Below are 19,203 nucleotides of genomic sequence, written 5' to 3' on the forward strand. Positions count from 1 at the left end.
TGGAGGTGCAATCTGGAATTTCCAGATTTCGCACTTCTGCTCGAGCGGGGGAAGTTCCGCTCGAGCGTGGAATCCGAGCATCCAGTATCTTGCACTGTTCTACAGTCCGCTCGAGCGGAGGATTGGACGCTCGAGCGGAGTCATGTGTCTCAAGCTCGAGCGGGCGTCGAGCGTCCGTCCAGCGGAGATTTCACCCATCCAGTACTTTTACAGTACGCTCGAGCGAGGGATTTGACGCTCGAGCGTGTACCTTTGTTGCATGTCCGCTCGAGCGGGGAAACCTGAGCCCGAGCGGGACTCTGTTTTTTTGAAATCCTGAAACTGTTTTCTGATCACATTTTTGCATCCTCATCCCATCCTAGGCATTCTTAGGCCTAGTTTAAGGCATCTTATTGAGGATATAGATGTAGAACACACCGAGGAAAATTAGGGATTAAGGTATTATCTTTCCCAGCTGTGTAGCTTAGTGTGTTTAATCTGTTAACTGTGTAGGGTTGGCGACTGGGGAGGCACGCTCTAGCATACTGTAGCCCAAACTCTGTGAGTAACGATTGTGTAAAGATATGTTCAAAAATGATTATTTTCTGAACAACTGAACTGTACTGTTTCTGAATTGAATACTGTTAATTGAATGAATGTATGTCCTATATTCTGAACTGTATTGTGGCATCCTTAGCACCTACTGTTTACTGTTTACTGTTTACTGTTACAGTTACAGTTACAGAGATCTCTGTCGGTTCCCTTGTTGGAACCACTACTGTTTACTGATTGATGGCCATCACTACTGTTCGGTCTTTTAAGACCTACTGTTTACTGTACTGTTATGCTAATGGATGTACCACATATGACTGTACTGACTGAACGACTGAAGGACTGAAATACTGATTTAATGAACTGTTTTCATTACTGTAAGGACATTCATTCTTAACCCCTTTACGCATTATGTTATTCATTGGGCTTTAGCTCACTGTTTATATATATATATATATATGTAGGTGCTCAGCCACCAGATTGGAGCTAGGAGCGTGGGTTAGACTCCAGTTTGTCAAGCCAGCCTTTGTGCCTCACTGCGAGGTTCCGAGTTGCCATGCTATGGCTTTGGGGTGTCTTGTTTTTCCCCTGTCTGTCTCCATACTGTTTGGATTACTGTATAGACTGTCAGCTACTAACTGTACTGTTATCAAGGGATTGGGTCCCTGTACTGTGTGACTGTAAATTTTGTATAGACTGTACTGTTTGTATGTATGAATGCATGAAAAATCTTTTTGGCATACTGACTGTCACAGCTCAATGGACACTATTTACTTACTGTATTGGCTTCCGCCAGGCCCTGTACTCTGTTTTACTGTATTACTGTTCTGCAGGCCTTCGGTAATCTCGGATTACTGGCCGGTTACGGTGCTAAACCCATAGGGCCGGGTTTGGGTCGTGACACACCTCTAGCAAAGAGACATCTGTCTTGCACAAATTAAAGTGGCAAATTCCATTTTTTGTAACTATACTTTGACCTCCATACTTCATAATAATTATATTTTTACCCCAAACACATAAAATTATAAAATAAATTCTATATCTTTCTAAGTAGGATTAAATAATATTAATACCAAATTAAAAGTAATTAAACTTCTGAGTCGTTACATTTGCAATTAATTTTTTGTTTTTGAATAGTTAGCATAATGGTGCCGTGGCGATCAAGCACTACCAGCGGCAACGTCTGTGGCTGTTGTTGTAGTTTAGGTTATGATGTGTTTAGAGAAAATAGGTGAAAAGAATATGGAGTATATGAAGATGGAAAAAATTGAAGCCAAAGGGTATTATAGTAATTTTATCACAACAAAATTTGTTTCACTGTAACTACACAATTAGGGGTGCAAACTTGGCCCCGCCCGACCCATGTCCGGCCTTGCGGGCTCCTGTCAAAATTCAGGTAGGGCCGACCCACGGGCCAAAAAATTAAGCCCAGGTCCAAGGGTATTCGGGCCTAGGGTGGGCAGGCCTGGTGGGCCTAGGCCTGACCATTTTTTTTATTTTTTTAAATTTTTTCTACCAGAAGTCTATTACTTTCCACTAAAAAAGACATTAGGCTTTAGCACAGGCCAGGCTTTGAGTGAGTTTTAAGCAGGCCGATAGGCTGGGCCACAGGTCCGGCTCGGGCTTCAAAATGATGGCCCAAGCCCAGGCCGCAGGGCTCGGGCCCTTTTTTGATTCAAATATGAGATTAAAAAAAAAATTTAAAGTGTTTAAAAATATATTTTTTAATTTATTATCAAAAAAAATGTGTAAGAAATAAAGAGAATGAAAAGAAATTTTAAAATTTTTTTGTATGATTTTTAAAATTTTTAGCTACTTTTTAACTTGATAGTCTTAAAAATAATTTCCTCGTAAAACTCTCCTACGTTATTAATTTAAGGAAAAATATCATATCAGTGAAATTTTAATAAGAAATTTTATATATATTAATAATTAAAATTATAAAATTATTAATAAATATTTTTTTTTTCTGACACTCACTATAGTATAATTACCTCTTAATTTAATTTAAACCACTACAAAAGTAAAGCCATCTAGGGCTCTGGACTATTAATAATTACACTTGGGTTATGTTTTTGAATTCAGGTAGGAATTTAAAAACGAAAAAGAAAATGTAGTGAATTGTAAGTAAAATATAATTATATTGTAGGAAAATGAGATGTAATAGAGATGACTAACTGATAATTAAACATATAAATGAAAGAAAAAATTATCTTAAATATTTTAAAAGAGTGTCACATATGTCATTGGGTTTGAAAATTAAATCTAACTTTTTGAGTTAAAATCACACTACTTTATATTTTATTCAATAACCCAAATATTGTTTTACAGAGCCAATATTCTCTAAATTCTAGAATAATTCTGAGCGATATCTTCAATCATTGTTAGAGAATTTTCTTGAGTTGCTTGTACAAAAACTCTGGTATGTTCAAAGCATGCTTCATGGTGTATAAAAGATCAAGAAAGTTGAAGTTTCCGCAAGTCATGTGAGTTTGGTAAATCTAAATCGGGCCGGTATTGAAATTTAGGGGTTTAAGGCGAATTTCGAAAATGAAGCCCCTCTTATATTAAAAAAAAAGAGTTCACGGATAAAACGATAAGTTAAGACAACTTTTTTTATTTGTTTGTAACTACAAAAAAATTTACTTGCACATATAATCATTAAAATTATAAAGAAAAATTTACTTTCATATATTAAGATCGGAAGCAATCATTACAAATACTTAAAAAATATAAAAATCTGGTCTTGTTACTTTATAGTTTAGCAATATACAATTTACAATTGAACCACGATTAGTTCAATTGGGCCTATAGTATTTGAGTTTTTTCTTTTTTAATATTTAAAACACAATTATATTTGGGAGCCCCTTTTTTCTATCCAAATTTGGGAGCCCAAGGCGAAGGCCTCTCTTGCTTGCCCTCAGGGCCGGCCCTGATCTAAATGAACGATCGCAAGTCTTCTTATCTATGTCTTGTACATTCATAGGGTGTATTTGATTGGGGGATAAGGCGGACTATTTACTATTTAGATTGTAACTCATTGGAAGTGGATAATCCGGCGTTTGTTTTTGTTTTTAGTCCACCAAACATGGAATCTGGCCGGACTCCATATCCCTCATATGAGGGATTATTGCATCCTAAGGGAGGTGAGATTATTTCCACGGGATAATTTACTGTTGGGATTAGGTGGTGAAATGACCATTTTGACCCTCTACTATTTAATTATGTATTATATTTAGTAAAATTCAATAAAATTTAAATGTCTCAATTTAAAAATAAAATAATTTTATTTAACTTTTTATTGATGTTTTATTTATTTAATTTTTTAAATAATTTTTTATAGATATTTTATTGATGTTTTATTTTAAAATTTTGTTTATATTTTATTTAATTTCTTTTTAAATTTTAATAGATGTTTTATTTAATTTCATTATTTAATTATTATTATTTTTTAAAATAAATTTATTTTTAATTAAAAAATAGCATATATTTTTATTGATATTTTATTTATTTAATTTTTAAAAAATAAATTTATTTAATTGTGTAAAAAATAAAATAAAATAAATTTTTATTTAATCTAGCTAAAAGTAATTAAAATATTAAAAATATGTTTAATATTGCTATTACTTAGTAAATAATTGAAAAATGATAAAATAGTCTTTTGCTCATTTATCCTATCTAGTTCGTCTAACAAAACATTGGATTCACTAAAAATAGTCATTTCCAGACATCTAATCCTATGAGAAAACAAACATGGGATACATATCTAATCCACCAAAATAGTTCGGAGGATTCACAGTCTCAAAATCTAAATCTGATGAATTCTAATCCTACTATCCAGTCTGTTCAATCAAACACACCATAATTGATTTGATTTTGGTGTTTGAGACTAGTTTAATCCTTTCATGGGCTTTCCATGTTAAAAATACTGTCATATTGCCTGGATTGCTTTATGATGCGTTAATTTCAACAAAGGTTAAATTAGCCAAGCAGTTAATTTAATGAAAAATTTTAATTGCTCTATGCAACCCCCTTAGGCAGCGGTCCAACACCAACCAAAAAGAAAAGACTTGGGTCTTTGTATATTAATATTTTTCGATATGAATTAGAGATTTTGTTTTGATAATTACTAATCTATATATCTATATTATTATTTATACTATTAGAGCAGCCATTGAGGCCCACAATGGGTCACAAATCTTACTTCGACGTTTTAAATTATTGATTTTGTGTTTAATTTTTGTATTTATTATTTATAAAAAAAAATTAAATTAGTTTAATAATTCTAACATATTAAATTTATCATATTCAAATAATTGAATAGCACCCGTTGTGAGTCCCACCGATCCTCACAGCACCCTTTAGCAATCCAAACCCTACATATAAATATACGCACCTAAATTTTTTAGGTCAGCCATATAATGATGGGAAACAACTTGTCAATGGAGTCAGCAAAAAAATTATTGAAATGTAATAAATATAATAAATATTAATAATTAAAATTATAAAAAATTTCATTAATAATAATTTTTGAAGATTACTACTGATTGGTAATTTTTCCTATAATGATCTCGCGCTAATATAAAAAGGTAATTTTTTCTATAATGATCTCACCCTATGGTTTGGTTTGAGAAGTGTGTTAGTTTTTTAAGTTTTTGACTATTTTAGTTTGGGCTAAAAAACTTAGTTTGGAAAGAATTTTTTGGCTTTTTCAATTTTTTAACTTTTTTTGTGAAAGAATAGTGTAATGACTATAAATTAGATGTGATATTTTATTTTTTGTGACTAAAATAGCCTATTTTATCTTTTGTAACTAAAATAACCAAAAAAACCTAGTTTAGATCTGGGCTGAAGAGAACTCAAAGTTGGTTATTCCGGCCAACTCTAAGCGAAGTGTTTGGTTTTTCCAGCCAAACGTCCTGCAGCCTGAATCCTTGTCCTCGGCTTAGGAGAAGTGTTGGTTTTTCCAGCCAACCTCTTCAGCCTAGATCCTAATCCTAGTTGAAAAGAGCTCAAAGTTGGTTATTCCGGCCAACTCTGATTTTATTTAGAAAGAGTTGGTCAATCCTGCCAACCCACTTTGCCCCTAATTGGGCAAAAATTTTTACTTGGTTAGTCCTTCTTGTCAACCGTGCTAACTTTTGTCGAAGGTGTTCTGTTTGGAAAGAATTTTTACTTGGTTAGTTTTTTAAGTTTTTGACTTTTTTTGACTATTTTAGTTTGGGCTAAAAAACTTAGTTTGGAAAGAATTTTTTGGCTTTTTCAATTTTTTAACTTTTTTTGTGAAAGAATAGTGTAATGACTATAGATTAGATGTGATATTTTATTTTTTGTGACTAAAATAGCCTATTTTATCTTTTGTAACTAAAATAACCAAAAAAACCTAGTTTAGCTCTTCCCAAACGGTGTATCTCCATGAAACTCTTTAAATGAGTCTTGTTATTTATTATAATTAATATTATTATATTTGAGTCACTCTAAAGGATTAGTTATTATAATAGTTATTTTAAAAAAATTCTTAAAGGCTAATTACATTTGAAGAGTCCTATGAGTCTCTTTAAACGGTTTGTGTGTATAAATAGATATAATAAATAGTAGCAAAAAATACATTGATAAAAAAAGAATTAGGCAAAATAAATAATTACCACTTTTTTTAATTTTTTAATTTTTAAAATTTAACTAATAAAAAATGAAGAGTATAATTGGAGTGACTCATACTTTTACACATAAAACTGATGGGTAACTCACATTCACTCTAAATATAATTCCACAATACATCAATTTAATTACACATTGCCGCCTTGTCTGGTTTGTTTTTGAAAGAGTAATTTTAGAGAAAAAATTTCAAAATTTTGTTTGGTTTGGTGATTTTGAAAAAAAATTACCAAAATTATTTTGTCTTTCTTACACATCAATCAATCACTTTTTCTCTTTCCTCTATCATTCTCAATCACTTTTTCTCTCACAAACATCTACTCAACTACAATAAAATATCAAATCATCTCAAACTCTCATACTCCAAAATTATTTCCAAAATCTACAACCAACCAAACCAAAAAAATTTCTAAACTCTCTCTCTAAATTTTTTTTTGAAAATTTATCTCCCAAAACCAAACCAAACACAATTTTTTTGCTAATTTTCTTCAACCCAAATTTTGGTTAGTAGAGTTTTTGCTATAAAAAGTGACCGCTTTCCTCCTTTTCAGCACAACTTCGAGTATAATTTAAAGTGTCTTAAAAGAATCACCAAAAGCAAATCTTCAATCGAGCTCCCCTGTATTCTTATTAGTCATCCGGGTCATGGCCCAACAACAAATTCCTCAACAGCAACAGACTCCACGAGAAAGGTTGATGGCAACTGCCGAAGCAGGAAAAATCGATGGCTTGTACGAGTGCATAAAAGACGATCCACATGTTTTGGATGGTATAGATAAGATCCCTTTTGTTGATACTCCTTTACACATAGCTGCCTCAGCTGGGCATGCCCATTTCGCTTTAGAAATTATGAGATTAAACCCATCATTCAGTAAGAAGCTGAACCCAGAAGGGCTAAGCCCTTTGGATCTAGCTTTGCGAAAAAGGGAAGTTCTCTGAAGAAATTTGGAGGACTTGGATTTGCCAAATAGGGAAGAGCTAAGCAAGTTGCGAAAGAAGTTCAGTCAGATTATAAGACAGCTCATAAATTTTGACAAGGAGCTCATAAGAGTCAAAGGAAGGGAGAGCTTCACTCCTTTGCACTACGTAGCTGAAAAAGGCGACATTAATCTTTTGGCTGAATTTCTATTGGCTTGTGCAGAATCAATAATGGACCGGACTATTCGAGCTGAGACTACCCTGCACATTGCTGTGAAAAATTCCAAGCTAGAAGCTTGTAAAGTGCTGTTGGGATGGCTTCGCAGGTCCCTAAATCTACAATTGTTAAACTCGGAAGATGAGAAAGGCAACACTGTACAGCATATAGCAGTGTCCAATTCAGAAATTGAGGTATGCTATCCATCCATCCATCTATTTTTGGTTTTCATTATATGAAAATGTCTCTCTCTCTCTCTCTCTCTCTCTCTCTCTCTCTCTCTCCGTTTCTTCCTAGTTACTTTCTATTTACACCTAGGGCTGTACAAAATATTATCCAATCCACTAAAATTGTATTGCTCTGCATTAATTTGCACCGCTCTATCCGTTAATCGTGACTTAAACTTTAAAAGTTATAATCCGCCTTCTGAATCGTTCCACTCTGTTATAGTTAATCACTACAGGAAAATGAGGATTTAACGGCGTTTAATTAACGACGTTTAATTAAACGTCACTTTTTTTATAATTAACGGCGTTTTTTAAACGTCGCCTTTGTTATTAGGCAAAACGGTACCGTTTTAAAAATAGAAGACCTTTAAAAAACGCCTCCAAAACCCTGTCTCTCTTTACACACTCTTCCCTGTCTCTCTTCACACCCTCTTCTATCTCTCTAAACTTTTATTTTGAAAACCCTATTTTGAGCACTGCCGTCTCCTTCTCACTCACTCAAATCTCTCACTCACTCCTTGCTCTCTCTCTCTCTCTCTCTCACACACACACAAATATCTCTCGATTCTTCAGTTCAGTTCAGTGATTCTTCTTCTTCAATTCTGGTGATTCATCTCGGGATTGCGATTTCGAAGTTCCACTACTAGAAAAAACACTTTCCGTGACGAACATGTTTGGTCGTGAAAAGTACCAAATTTGGTCGCTAAAACCTTTTCGCGACCAAAATATGTTGGTCGCGAGTTGGTCGCTAAAGCCTCGTCACAGATAGTTTTCTGCGACCAAAAAAGCCTTTGGTCGCTAAAAGTGACCATTCGCGACCAACTTTTTTGGTCGCGAAAAGTCCAATTCATATTAGCCAAAAGTAAACTTTTAGCGACCAAAGATAAGTTGGTCGCCAAAAGTCAGCGCCTTGACCCAAAAAAAAAAAAAAATCTTTTGTGCTCCCTGGGACTTGAACTCCTGACCAAGGAGTCATCATGCACCCAATCCACTCTGCCACTTTGCCAATAACATACTTCTTGTTCATATTTGACAAAAAAAAATATATAATCCATAAAAATTGGGTTATATATTATTTTATAAAACTTTTAATGCCTAAATAGAAAAATAGCATGTAATTACTGTAATATCATTTTTTTTAAAATTTATCCCGCCATAACTTTCCGCGACTAACTTTTTTTTTTTTGGTCGCCAAAGGGTAATCTTCCGCGACAAAAAAAGCCTCTGGTCGCCAATAGTAGACTTTTCGCGACCAACTTTTTTTTTTGGTCGCCAAAAGGTGATCTTCCGCGACCAAAAAAGCCTTTGGTCGCCAATAGCATACTTTCTGCGACCAACTTTTTTTTTCGGTCGCCAAAGGGTAATCTTCCGCGACCAAAAAAGCCTTTGGTCGCCAATAGTATACTTTCCGCGACCAACTTTTTTTTTGGTCGCCAAAGGGTATACTTTCCGTGACCAACTTTTTTTTTGGTCGCCAAAAGGTGATCTTCCGCGACCAAAAAAGCCTTTGGTCGCCAATAGTATACTTTCCGCGACCAACTTTTTTTTTTGGTCGCCAAAAGGTGATTTTCTGCGACCAAAAAATTGTGGTCGCCAAAAGTTAAATTTTAGTCGCAGAAAGTGGACTATTTGCGACCAAAAAAAATAGGTGGTCGCCAAAAGTGTTTTTTCTTGTAGTGTTCGATTTTGAGCATAGATCCGTGATTCATCTCCGTGGATTTGGAACTCGTCTTCTTCGATCAGAGGTTAGTTGCTCTCTCTTTCTCTCACTCAAATCTCTCTCGATTCTTCTTCAGTTCAGTTCTTCGATTCTTCTTCCATTGATGAATAACATTTGTTATGGTGAAGGAAAAAATGTAGGTGAAACATTAATTTATTGGTTCAAACATTAAAATATGCCCAATCTGGTCCTCCTCCTCCTCCTCGTCGTGTTCAAACGAACGACCTCCTAAAAAGAGGATCCTCCGGCAACGTCCGTTTTCCGCTGGGAACTTCATTCGATGGTACGCACTCTCTTCCCTAAATCTTGGAGCATATTTTACAGCATCACCATTTCAGTTGCTACCTAAGAGAGAACGGGTTTTCAAAGTCATAAAATTTATTTTTCTCTTCAAGGTCAATTAATGCTCAAGAAGATGTTTAAGAGAAATAAAATGCACAAATTACAGTAATGATGCCTTTAATGTACTCCAATTTTACAATAATGATGCCTGGAATGTACTCCAATTTTAATACCTTTGTTGTGGTAATTTTTGAATATATATGAAATCTCATTGTTTTAGTTGTAGAATTGATATACTGCTAAGAAGCTGATCTATTAACAGGATAGGCATTAGTTGTGATCTGAGTTCTTATGATTTATTGTGTGTAATCTGTTGAAATTCCACTTGTTGATAGTTAGTTACTTCTTGCTGCAGATTAAACTCTTCACAGATTCAGAAACTTTTCGGTTAATGGGTAAGGTTAAACTTAAACTGCTTATTGGTTGAGTACAATATGCTACTATTTATCTGACAGATAAATGTTATTCTTTACTGGAATACACTGAGAAGCTTATTTCGTTGGCTTATGTTGGCAAATTTTCTAGGTAAAGAACATGCACTTGTCGTATCGAATCACAAAAGCGACATTGATTGGCTTGTTGGATGGCTTTTGGCTCAGGTGCTTGTCTGACATGCAGTTTTCTTTTATGCATGTGCATTCACAAGCAGAGACATGTATATGAATGCTTGTCTAACATGCAGTTTTCTTTTATACATGTGCATTCACAAGCACAGACATGCATATGCACATTAGTTATGTTGGTAGACATATAAAGGCATACTCATGTTTGCAGATTAAACATATTTCTTTCGGCAAATGACAGTTTAAAATTTGCTATATTGTCTTATTTGGAATGCTTTTATTGTAATCTTTGCTTTATACTACGTTTCCACTTACAAAAAAAAAAAAAAGAAATTATGATTTTCACTGATTATTTGTCAAAATTCCTTATAACAGCGATCAGGTTGCCTTGGTAGTGCATTAACTGTAATGAAGAAATCATCAAAATTCCTTCCGATAAGAATCTGAACTTGACATGTTCTCTAAATGTGGTTGAGGTGAAGCATTTTAAGTTAATTAGTTAAATTCAGATCGTGCCAGTTCAGTTCTTGATGGAGTGGCCTTCTATCTCGAAAGTTCAATGCATGTTAATTCGTGAATTTGGTGAATTCGGTGAAGGTTTATTGTGATCTGTATTTAAAATACATGAAATTATAACAAGTTTGGATCATTGCTCTATTGTCTCCTCTCCTCTATTTATGATTTATTACTGTTTACATGTCATGTCCCTTACTCATTATCATTTGCCTTGTCTTTTGAACACCTCAATACCTTCAAAGATATATTCGGAAGGATAAAACTATATCCAGCATATGCAGGTCATAGGTTGGTCTATGTGGTTTTCTGAGTATCTATTTCTTGAAAGAAGCTGGGCTAAGGATGAAAGAACTTTAAAGGTATGGGTGTACTAAATACATTTCTGAACAAATGCTATGTGTTTGTAGGTTTGTGATGCTCGCTTTCAAGGGGCCTTAATTGATCTCATTCAAATCTTGTGGGATTGAATCTGCAGTCAGGTCTTTAGCAGTTACAGGATTTTCCTCTGCCGTTTTGGTTGGCACTTTTTGTAGAAGGAACTCGCTTTACACAGGCAAAGCTTGAAGCAGCTCAGGAGTATGCAGCTTCAGCAGGGTTGCCTGTTCCTAGAAATGTTTTGATTCCTCCTACCAAGTTTGCACATGTGGTAGCACTTGAATTTGGTTTTGAAACTTGTCGGTTTGTGTTGTGGTTTCTAAGTTAATTTTGAAATTGTTTCGTGATGCGAGATAAAATTAGTGATTTTCATAGACTGTATTGAGTAACGTTTATTAAATTTGGTGTTAGGTATGAATTTGAACGCCCATTGGCCCCCATGGACACTTTACTTTGATCATGTAAATTTCTAGTTTTATGTTTACAAACTCTCTCTCTCTCTCTCTCTCTCTACACTTGCCCTCTTGTAGGCACTGTTTTTGCTTATGGACAAACTAACAGTGGAAAAACACATACAATGCGAGGCTCAACTTCTGAACCGGGAGTCATACCTCATGCCGTACGTGATTTGTTCGATAGTATAAAAGAGGTAGTTGTTATTGTTCAAGTTTTTCATATTTAATAACTTTTCTTTTTCATTTTTCTCATCATGTCATTTCTACATGTCCTTTGTCTTTGTGCATTACTAGGTGTTACACGAGATACTATTGTTTGGTCAATTGGGGAAATCTTTCAAATGAGAATAGATCTCAATATCTAATAGAGTGAAATAGATAAGAAGTCTTCAGTACAGCCCATGGCATTATGTGCTGCATCAGTTAAAAAATTTAGTTAATTTGGTATTGATTGAGGACACCAGTGATCTTGGTACTCTTTGTTTGATCAGCATATTGTAATCATTTGTGCTGTAACCACTGTTAACTTTTACCATGTTCTGTTCTGGTTCTGATATCGTGTCTTCTTTCAAAGCACCACTTTTCTCTTAAAGTTGTTGATTTGGTTTCTCTTCTATAATCTTAATGCTTTAGGATATGGATCGAGAGTTTCTTTTAAGAATGTCCTATATGGAGATATATAATGAGGAAATAAATGATTTGCTAGCTCCTGAGCGCCGAAAACTGCAGATTCATGAAAGTCTTGAGGTACTTATTACTTCCCTCTGGGACCTACTTAACTGATATTGATATCGTTCTGATAAATAATGACTGACTGTCCATTTATTCTGATTTCCTTCATGCATGAAGCGGGGAATATTTGTTGCTGGGTTAAAAGAAGAAACCGTTGCCTCTCCTGAGCAAATCCTTGAACTTATGGAGTTCGGTAAATGTGGGTTTTTTTGAACATTTCTATCCCTTAAATTTCTTCTTTTTAAAGTAGTCTTCAAGGGCACTTCCACCTGTCCTGACACAAACACCCCCCCACCCCCCCCCCACACACACACACGCGCAAAGAGTGCCTATGGCACACTTCTATCCCTTATATATATACATACAATTTAATTTGTCTATTTATGAATTATATGATGTATAAAATATGTGTGTGATTTCAATTATATGGTTTCATCCTGTGTAATTTCAATTAGAGAATGTAACTTGAATTTTGAAACCATTGCAGGGTAAGCTGTATTTGCTGCTGCTGGGCACAACGGCTCTCAGTCTGGTCAGTAAGCCATTTTAATTGTGTTGCAAGTGATGCCATTTTAGTTCATAGTTCCCATTCATAATTCTTTTTTTGATATATATATATATATATATATATATATTCATTTTTTATGTGAATGACTAGTTGGCGCCACATGGTAATAGTTAGAATTTGATCAATAGCATTCTCTTGGATGCCAATGATAATTTTGGGAGCAGTTTAGCTCATTTACATCTGATTCTTCTCTTTCTTTTATCTGAGACTGCAAATGCAACCGCGCCAGGTTTAGCTCATTCACATCTGATTCTTTGCTCGGGAAAATATTTCGTTTTATGTGTTTTCTTGAATTACATGAATCAAATAAATTGTATTCTGGCATAAGCTGGCGGCATGTACCTTCTCCGCTTATTGGTGGGTATTGTAGTTTTCCTTGATAATAGGCAATGCCTTTTTGCTAGTGAAAATTTATGGGTTGATTTTAGCTTCAAAATATGAAAACAAATTATGAAAATTATAAGAAACAAGTCAATCTTTTTTTCTTTTTGGGAATAAATATTGCTTTTAGTCTTTTGAATATATAATTATAAGCTACCTGGGCAGGCTATTGGGGCATTAATTGGGTGCGGATTCTGAGAAATTACCTGCTATCTATGTTTATTGTGATATATGACTTGAGCAACTTGTTATCTATGTTTATTGTGAATTTGAGTTTTTAGAATTCAGTCTGAATCTGTGAACAAAAAAACAAAAAAATTATTGGTGATAGTTTTCCCTTCCTAGTACTGCATATCTTTAGTTAGGATTATTTTATTTTATTTTATTTTATTTTTTAGGACTGGAATAATTTTATATATCTAGCTCACTTATGTGGGAAGGAGAGCCATTAAGTGGTAGGGGCAGGTGAACTCGCAACAGGTGAGATTACACCCTGATCTTATTTGTTGTTAAATGGTGTACAAAATATTTTATTAAGTTGCAGGATTCAAGAAGTGGAAACTCATCCTTTTTTTTTTTTTGTTTTTTTTTTTTTGAAATCTATGTTCTAAAAATTCTCACATTATGTGGAAGCATATGAGAGCATCTTTCTTTTGAACATAGAGTTGTTACGAGTTAAGTCTAATTTACAGAGAGTTCATTTGAACGTAGAGTTGATATTCCTAATGAACTTTCCTTTTAGACTTAATATTGTTTTTTCAGCATTATTTAGATTTATATTTAATCAACTAAAATGTGTAATTTTGTGGATATGTAATAGAAGTATGATCTATGGCATAATTTGCAATTTGCTATTGCTGTGACTTGTGAATTCTGTACAAACCCCTCTCTCCCCAATACCTGCTATTAATGAGTATCTAAATTGTTACATTATCAGGATAATTTCAGTTCCTCAATTCCAATGGATGGAAAAACAGAGCTTCAGATTTTATCTTTCCAAGCTCCCAAGATCAGACTCCTATGTAGTTTGTGTGTTGAAGGGAATGAAACAATGCAGGTGTTGTACTCTGGCACAATTCACTTCATCTACCTTAACACTAGCTTTTGTTATATGCCATAACCCTAATTCTTTTATGCTAAACATTGAACATAATAATTTTATAGATCATTGGACATGTTTTGGATATGATATATGACCTCTCAGTTTTATTTTACTTCTTGGGCAGGTATCCTAAAGCTTCCCCAATCATATTATTAGACATTCTTGTTATCATCCTCGTCATCACCTTCATCATCTAGTGAAGTGAACAGATAAAAGCTAATGTTTACTTTATCTTACCTTCTTAACGAAACTGGATGATGAAGGTGATGATGGGAAGCAGCATGGAGAGCGATTCAGAATGACAATGAAGGATGGATGGGGGCTTTCCTTTGGATTCTTATTTCTCTTCTTTTTTCTTTTTTCTGTTTTTCCTTTGATCTGATTGGGGAGTTGGGTGTTTTGGTTCACTTTCTTCTTATTTTTTGTGTTAAATGGGGGAGTGGTGAGAGAAAGAGAGAGAGAAGAGAGTAATATTATTTTGTGGCTTTGTATACAAAGTAGTAATTAATTTTTTTGTTGAGAATTGTGAATACAATTTTTGGGGGTAATATTAAAATATCATTTGTGGATATGTTATTTTGTGGATAATGGTGATTGGTGAATGGGAAAGTGAATTAATAATGCATTTGTTATTTGAATGTAAGTTATTATTTCATATTAGTGTTATTTAGTTTTATTATATGTATTTTTTTATTTCAAAAAAAAAAAAAGAGAAATCACGGTGTTTTTTAAAAAACGCCACTTTAAACCTTAAATATTTAACGGTTAGATTTTTTTAAAAAGATATGACGGCGTTTAAAAAATGTCGCTAAATATCATAATGACGTCATGGTACTGTCAAGTAAGACATTTGGCGGCGTTTTTAAAAACGCCGCCTATACTAATATAACGACGTTTTTAAAACGTCATAAAGTTATAGCGACGGCCGCGTCCTCGGCGCTTGGTGCTAAGCGTCGCAAAAATAATTAGCGGCGTTTTTGACACTTATAGCGGCGTTTTTTAAACGCCGCTAAAAGCTGAATTTCCTGCAGTGAATACATACTCCCTCCGTCCCAAAATAATGGTCCCTTTTGGGGAATCCAACTTTTTTTGGTAGTACAATTATTGTACTTTTAAAAAGTTGGTTTTCCAAAATTACCCTTTGATAGTACACTTTTTTGAGAATATCAATGTCATAATTGTACTTTTTATATTATTTATGAATTTAAAAGAAGGGCAAAATGGGAAATTTATATTATTTTTGTACTTGATTTTTGAAGAGGGACTAATATTTTGGGACAATGAAAAATGGAATAAGGGACTAATATTATGGGACGGAGGGAGTATATATTTTCTAACCTTCAAAGAAATATCAAAATAAAAATGAGTGTGATGGAGGTTTAAGATGTGAAATTTGTTACAAATTAGTAGTTATATATATGAAATATATTATATAAAATTAGTTTGTGTTATATATTAGGCAAATGTTTGATAATTTGTTAGAATATTCTTCAATTTCGTCCAAAATCGTGATTTGCCAATCCACTAATTCGCCAATCCACTATTCGGTTTGTAATTTACTCTTAAATTGCCCGAACTACATTGCGCACACCCTTATTTGCACGTATAAATTTTTTTAGAGTATTGCTATTTAGGCCAAAAAATTATACCAATTTTCTAGATTCACCGATAAGATGATTAGTTGATAATTAAATATTTTTTAATTATCAATCAATTATTTTCTTGAAGTATTATTAGGTCTAAAAGGTAGACCTGTATATTATTTTTCAATTTTTTATGACACCGATTTTATGCATTATAACATTGGCACACTATTCAAAAAATAATAATAAATAAAAAAAAGAAGAAAAAAGAAAAAAGTTTGTGCATACGTATTGAGAGGGTAATTTGTAAACAAATTGGGCCGAGCTAGGAAGAGTATTCTTTGGGAGCTGGGCTGCGTAATGGGTCGAGATAAGGGCCGGAGTATGGACGACGGGTAGCTCGGTCCCTTTTTATCTGAGTACCAAACTAGCAAGGGCGTTGACCGAGCTACCTAAATACTAGGCCCAAGGGTTGGCCGAGGTGTTTGGTAAGCCAGATGGCCGAGCTAGGTATAGCTTGGTCGATGCTTTTATTCCATTACTTAGTTGAGCACAGAGCTGAGGTAAAGATGACAACCGAAGTAAAGAAAGTTCTGTAGCAAATCAAGGTAACATCAATGGCGAGGGCCGAGTTGTGTATAGCTCGGCAGGGTGGCATTTGATAGATCGGTTTTCGATCACACGATTCGAATGGCAGGGGACCGAGATAAGGCAGTTCGGTTAGGAATGTATAACTGAGGTAAAAATGTTCAGCCATCTCACTTGGCTTGCAGTGATGTGACTCCTAGTAGGACTCTGCTAAGGAGAGTTAGAGTCCTACTGGGATTGTGTAAACCATCTCACTTGGTTGGTAATGAGTAGGAGTATGACTCCTAAGAGGACTCTGCTAAGGAGAGTACAGTCCTACTAGGATTGTGCAAACCATCTCACTTGGTTGGTAGTGAGTAGGGTGTGTGATTCCTAGAAGGACTCTTATAAGGAGAGTTGAAAATCCTACTAGGATTGTGCCAAGTAAAGTCTATAAAAGCTCATGACCAAACCTATGTACAGGTATCCCAATTCTTACTCTAGAATACACAGAGCTTATTGTCTATTGTCTAGTTGCTGACTTAGGCATCGGAGGGGTTTCCGGAACACACCCGCCGGTTAGCTCACGAAATAATTCTTCTCGTATGATCCTGTTGATCAAGTTTGCACTCCTCCAAACAACGTTGCTTTGCCACCTGAAAACATAAACGTAAGCTAACCGGCGGGTGTGTGCCGGAAACCCCTCAGATGCCTAAGTCAGCAACTAGACAATAGACAATAAGCTTTGTGTATTTTAGAGTAAGAATTGGGATACCTGTACATAGGTCTGGTCATGAGCTTTTATAGACTTTACTTGGCACAATCCTAGTAAGATTTCCAACTCTCCTTATAAGAGTCCTTCTAGGAATCACACACCCTACTCACTACCAACCAAGTGAGATGGTTTGCGCAATCCTAGTAGGACTGTACTCTCCTTAGCAGAGTCCTCCTAGGAGTCATACTCCTACTCACTACCAACCAAGTGAGATGGTTTACACAATCCCAGTAGGACTCTAACTCTCCTTAGCAGAGTCCTACTAGGAGTTTCATCACTGCAAGCCAAGTGAGATGGCTAAACCCTATTACCTCGGTTATACATTCCTAACTGAACTGCCTTATCTCGGTCCCTTGCCATTCGGACCGTGTGATCGAAAGCCGATCTATCGAATGCCACCCTGCCGAGCTATACACAGCTCGACCCTCGCCATTGATGTTACCTCGGTTTGCTACAGAACTTTCTTTACTTCAGCTGTCATCTTTACCTCGGCTCTGTGCTCAACTAAGTAATGAAATAGAAGCATCGACTGAGCCATACCTAGCTCGACTATCTGTCTTACCAAACACCTCAGCCAACCCTTGGGCCTAGTATTTAGGTAGCTCGGTCAATGCCCTTGCCCAGTTTGGTACTCAGATAAAAACGGACTGAGCTACCCGTAGTCCATACTCCGGCCCTTATCTTGGCCCATTACGCGACCCAGCTCCCAAAGAAGACTCTTCCTAACTCGGCCCAATTTGTTTGCAAATTACCCTCTCAATTACCCCTTAATTCCATCTGCGTAGCATGATTGGGATAATTTTTCCTCCATCCGAGCTAAGAACGCCCCCACTCTGCTGAGCTAAAAAGTTTGTTCAGCCCCCAATAAGCCTTGTCAGTTGCTTAACATGTCCTTCCACTAATCTTGTACGACGTCATTCCCAGAATACATGGCGTGCCCCCAAAATCCTCGTTCTCCTGTTACCACCGTCATGCCGAAAATTTGAATAGCCTTACTTCTTTTTTTTCAACGTATATATCCTTCGAGTTTGCAATCGTATGGCAAGTTGTTCTTTCTGTGTCTCGACAAGCAGACTAACTCGGTTTATACTAACCTTGCCAACCTGCTTTGGCCGAGATGTTATCTCGGTCTAGGAAAAATTTTGTTGGTCAAACCTGCCAACCTGCTTTGGCTGAGGTAACCATCATCTCGGCCAAAGAGTTCAAAAATTTGTTGATCAAACCTGCCAACCTGCTTTGGTCGAGGTAACCATCATCCTGGTCAAAGAGTTCAAAAGTTTATTGGTCAAACCTGTCACCCTGCTTTGGCCGAGGTAACCATCATCCCGGCCAAAGAGTTCCAAAAATTTTGTTGGTCATACCTGCCAACCTGCTTTGGCCGAGGTAACCATCATCCCGACCAAAGAGTTCAAAAAATTTTGTTGGTCATACTTGCCAACCTACTTTGGCCGAGGTAACCATTATCCCGGCCAAAGAGTTCAAAAATTTGTTGGTCAAACCTGCCAACTTCCTGCAGCCTAGATCCTCATCTCGGTTTAGGAGAGCTAAATGTTGGTTATTCCTGCCAACCTTCTTCAGCGCGGATCCTTATCTCAGCTTGAAGAAGAGCTAAATGCTTGGCCATTCCTGCCAAACTTCTTGATTGCCCCCCAATAGGGCAAAGACTTGTTGGTCAAACCTGCCAACTTCTTGCAGCCTAGATCCTTATCCCAGCTTAAGCGAAGTGTTGGTTTTTCCAGCCAACCTCTTCAGCCCATATCCTAATTCTAGCTGAAGAGAGCTCAAAGTTGGTTATTCCGGCCAACTCTGAGCGAAGTGTTTGGTTTTTCCAGCCAAACGTCCTGCAGCCTGGATCCTTATCCTCGGCTTAGGAGAAGTGTTGGTTTTTCCAGCCAACCTCTTCAGCCTAGATCCTAATCCTAGCTGAAGAGAACTCAAAGTTGGTTATTCCGGCCAACTCTAAGCGAAGTGTTTGG

At 35.7% G+C, this 19,203-nt stretch overlaps 1 protein-coding gene across 14 annotated transcripts in view; it reads left to right on the top strand.

Annotated features, from left to right (window-relative positions):
• The first annotated feature begins 6,573 nt into the window (after window positions 1-6,573).
• The window catches only part of LOC114322903 (uncharacterized), a 29,635-nt gene continuing 17,005 nt past the window's right edge, over window positions 6,574-19,203 (top strand). The window contains exons 1-12 of one of the 14 annotated variants that reach the window (XM_082903265.1): window positions 6,574-6,955; window positions 7,328-7,515; window positions 9,966-10,005; window positions 10,136-10,209; window positions 10,962-11,048; window positions 11,169-11,713; window positions 12,153-12,266; window positions 12,369-12,450; window positions 12,739-12,783; window positions 13,599-13,680; window positions 14,138-14,257; window positions 14,427-14,871. In XM_082903265.1, coding sequence (XP_082759391.1) covers window positions 6,832-6,955; window positions 7,328-7,515; window positions 9,966-10,005; window positions 10,136-10,209; window positions 10,962-11,048; window positions 11,169-11,222 — 567 coding nt within the window. In that variant the 5' untranslated portion in view covers window positions 6,574-6,831 and the 3' untranslated portion in view covers window positions 11,223-11,713; window positions 12,153-12,266; window positions 12,369-12,450; ... (2 more) ...; window positions 14,138-14,257; window positions 14,427-14,871. The other 13 variants (XM_082903267.1, XM_082903263.1, XM_082903264.1 and 10 more) reach the window with 13 other exon arrangements.

This window comes from Camellia sinensis, chromosome 13, assembly GCF_055761805.1.
Source record: "Camellia sinensis isolate YWXY chromosome 13, ASM5576180v1, whole genome shotgun sequence".
Lineage (NCBI taxonomy): Eukaryota > Viridiplantae > Streptophyta > Magnoliopsida > Ericales > Theaceae > Camellia > Camellia sinensis.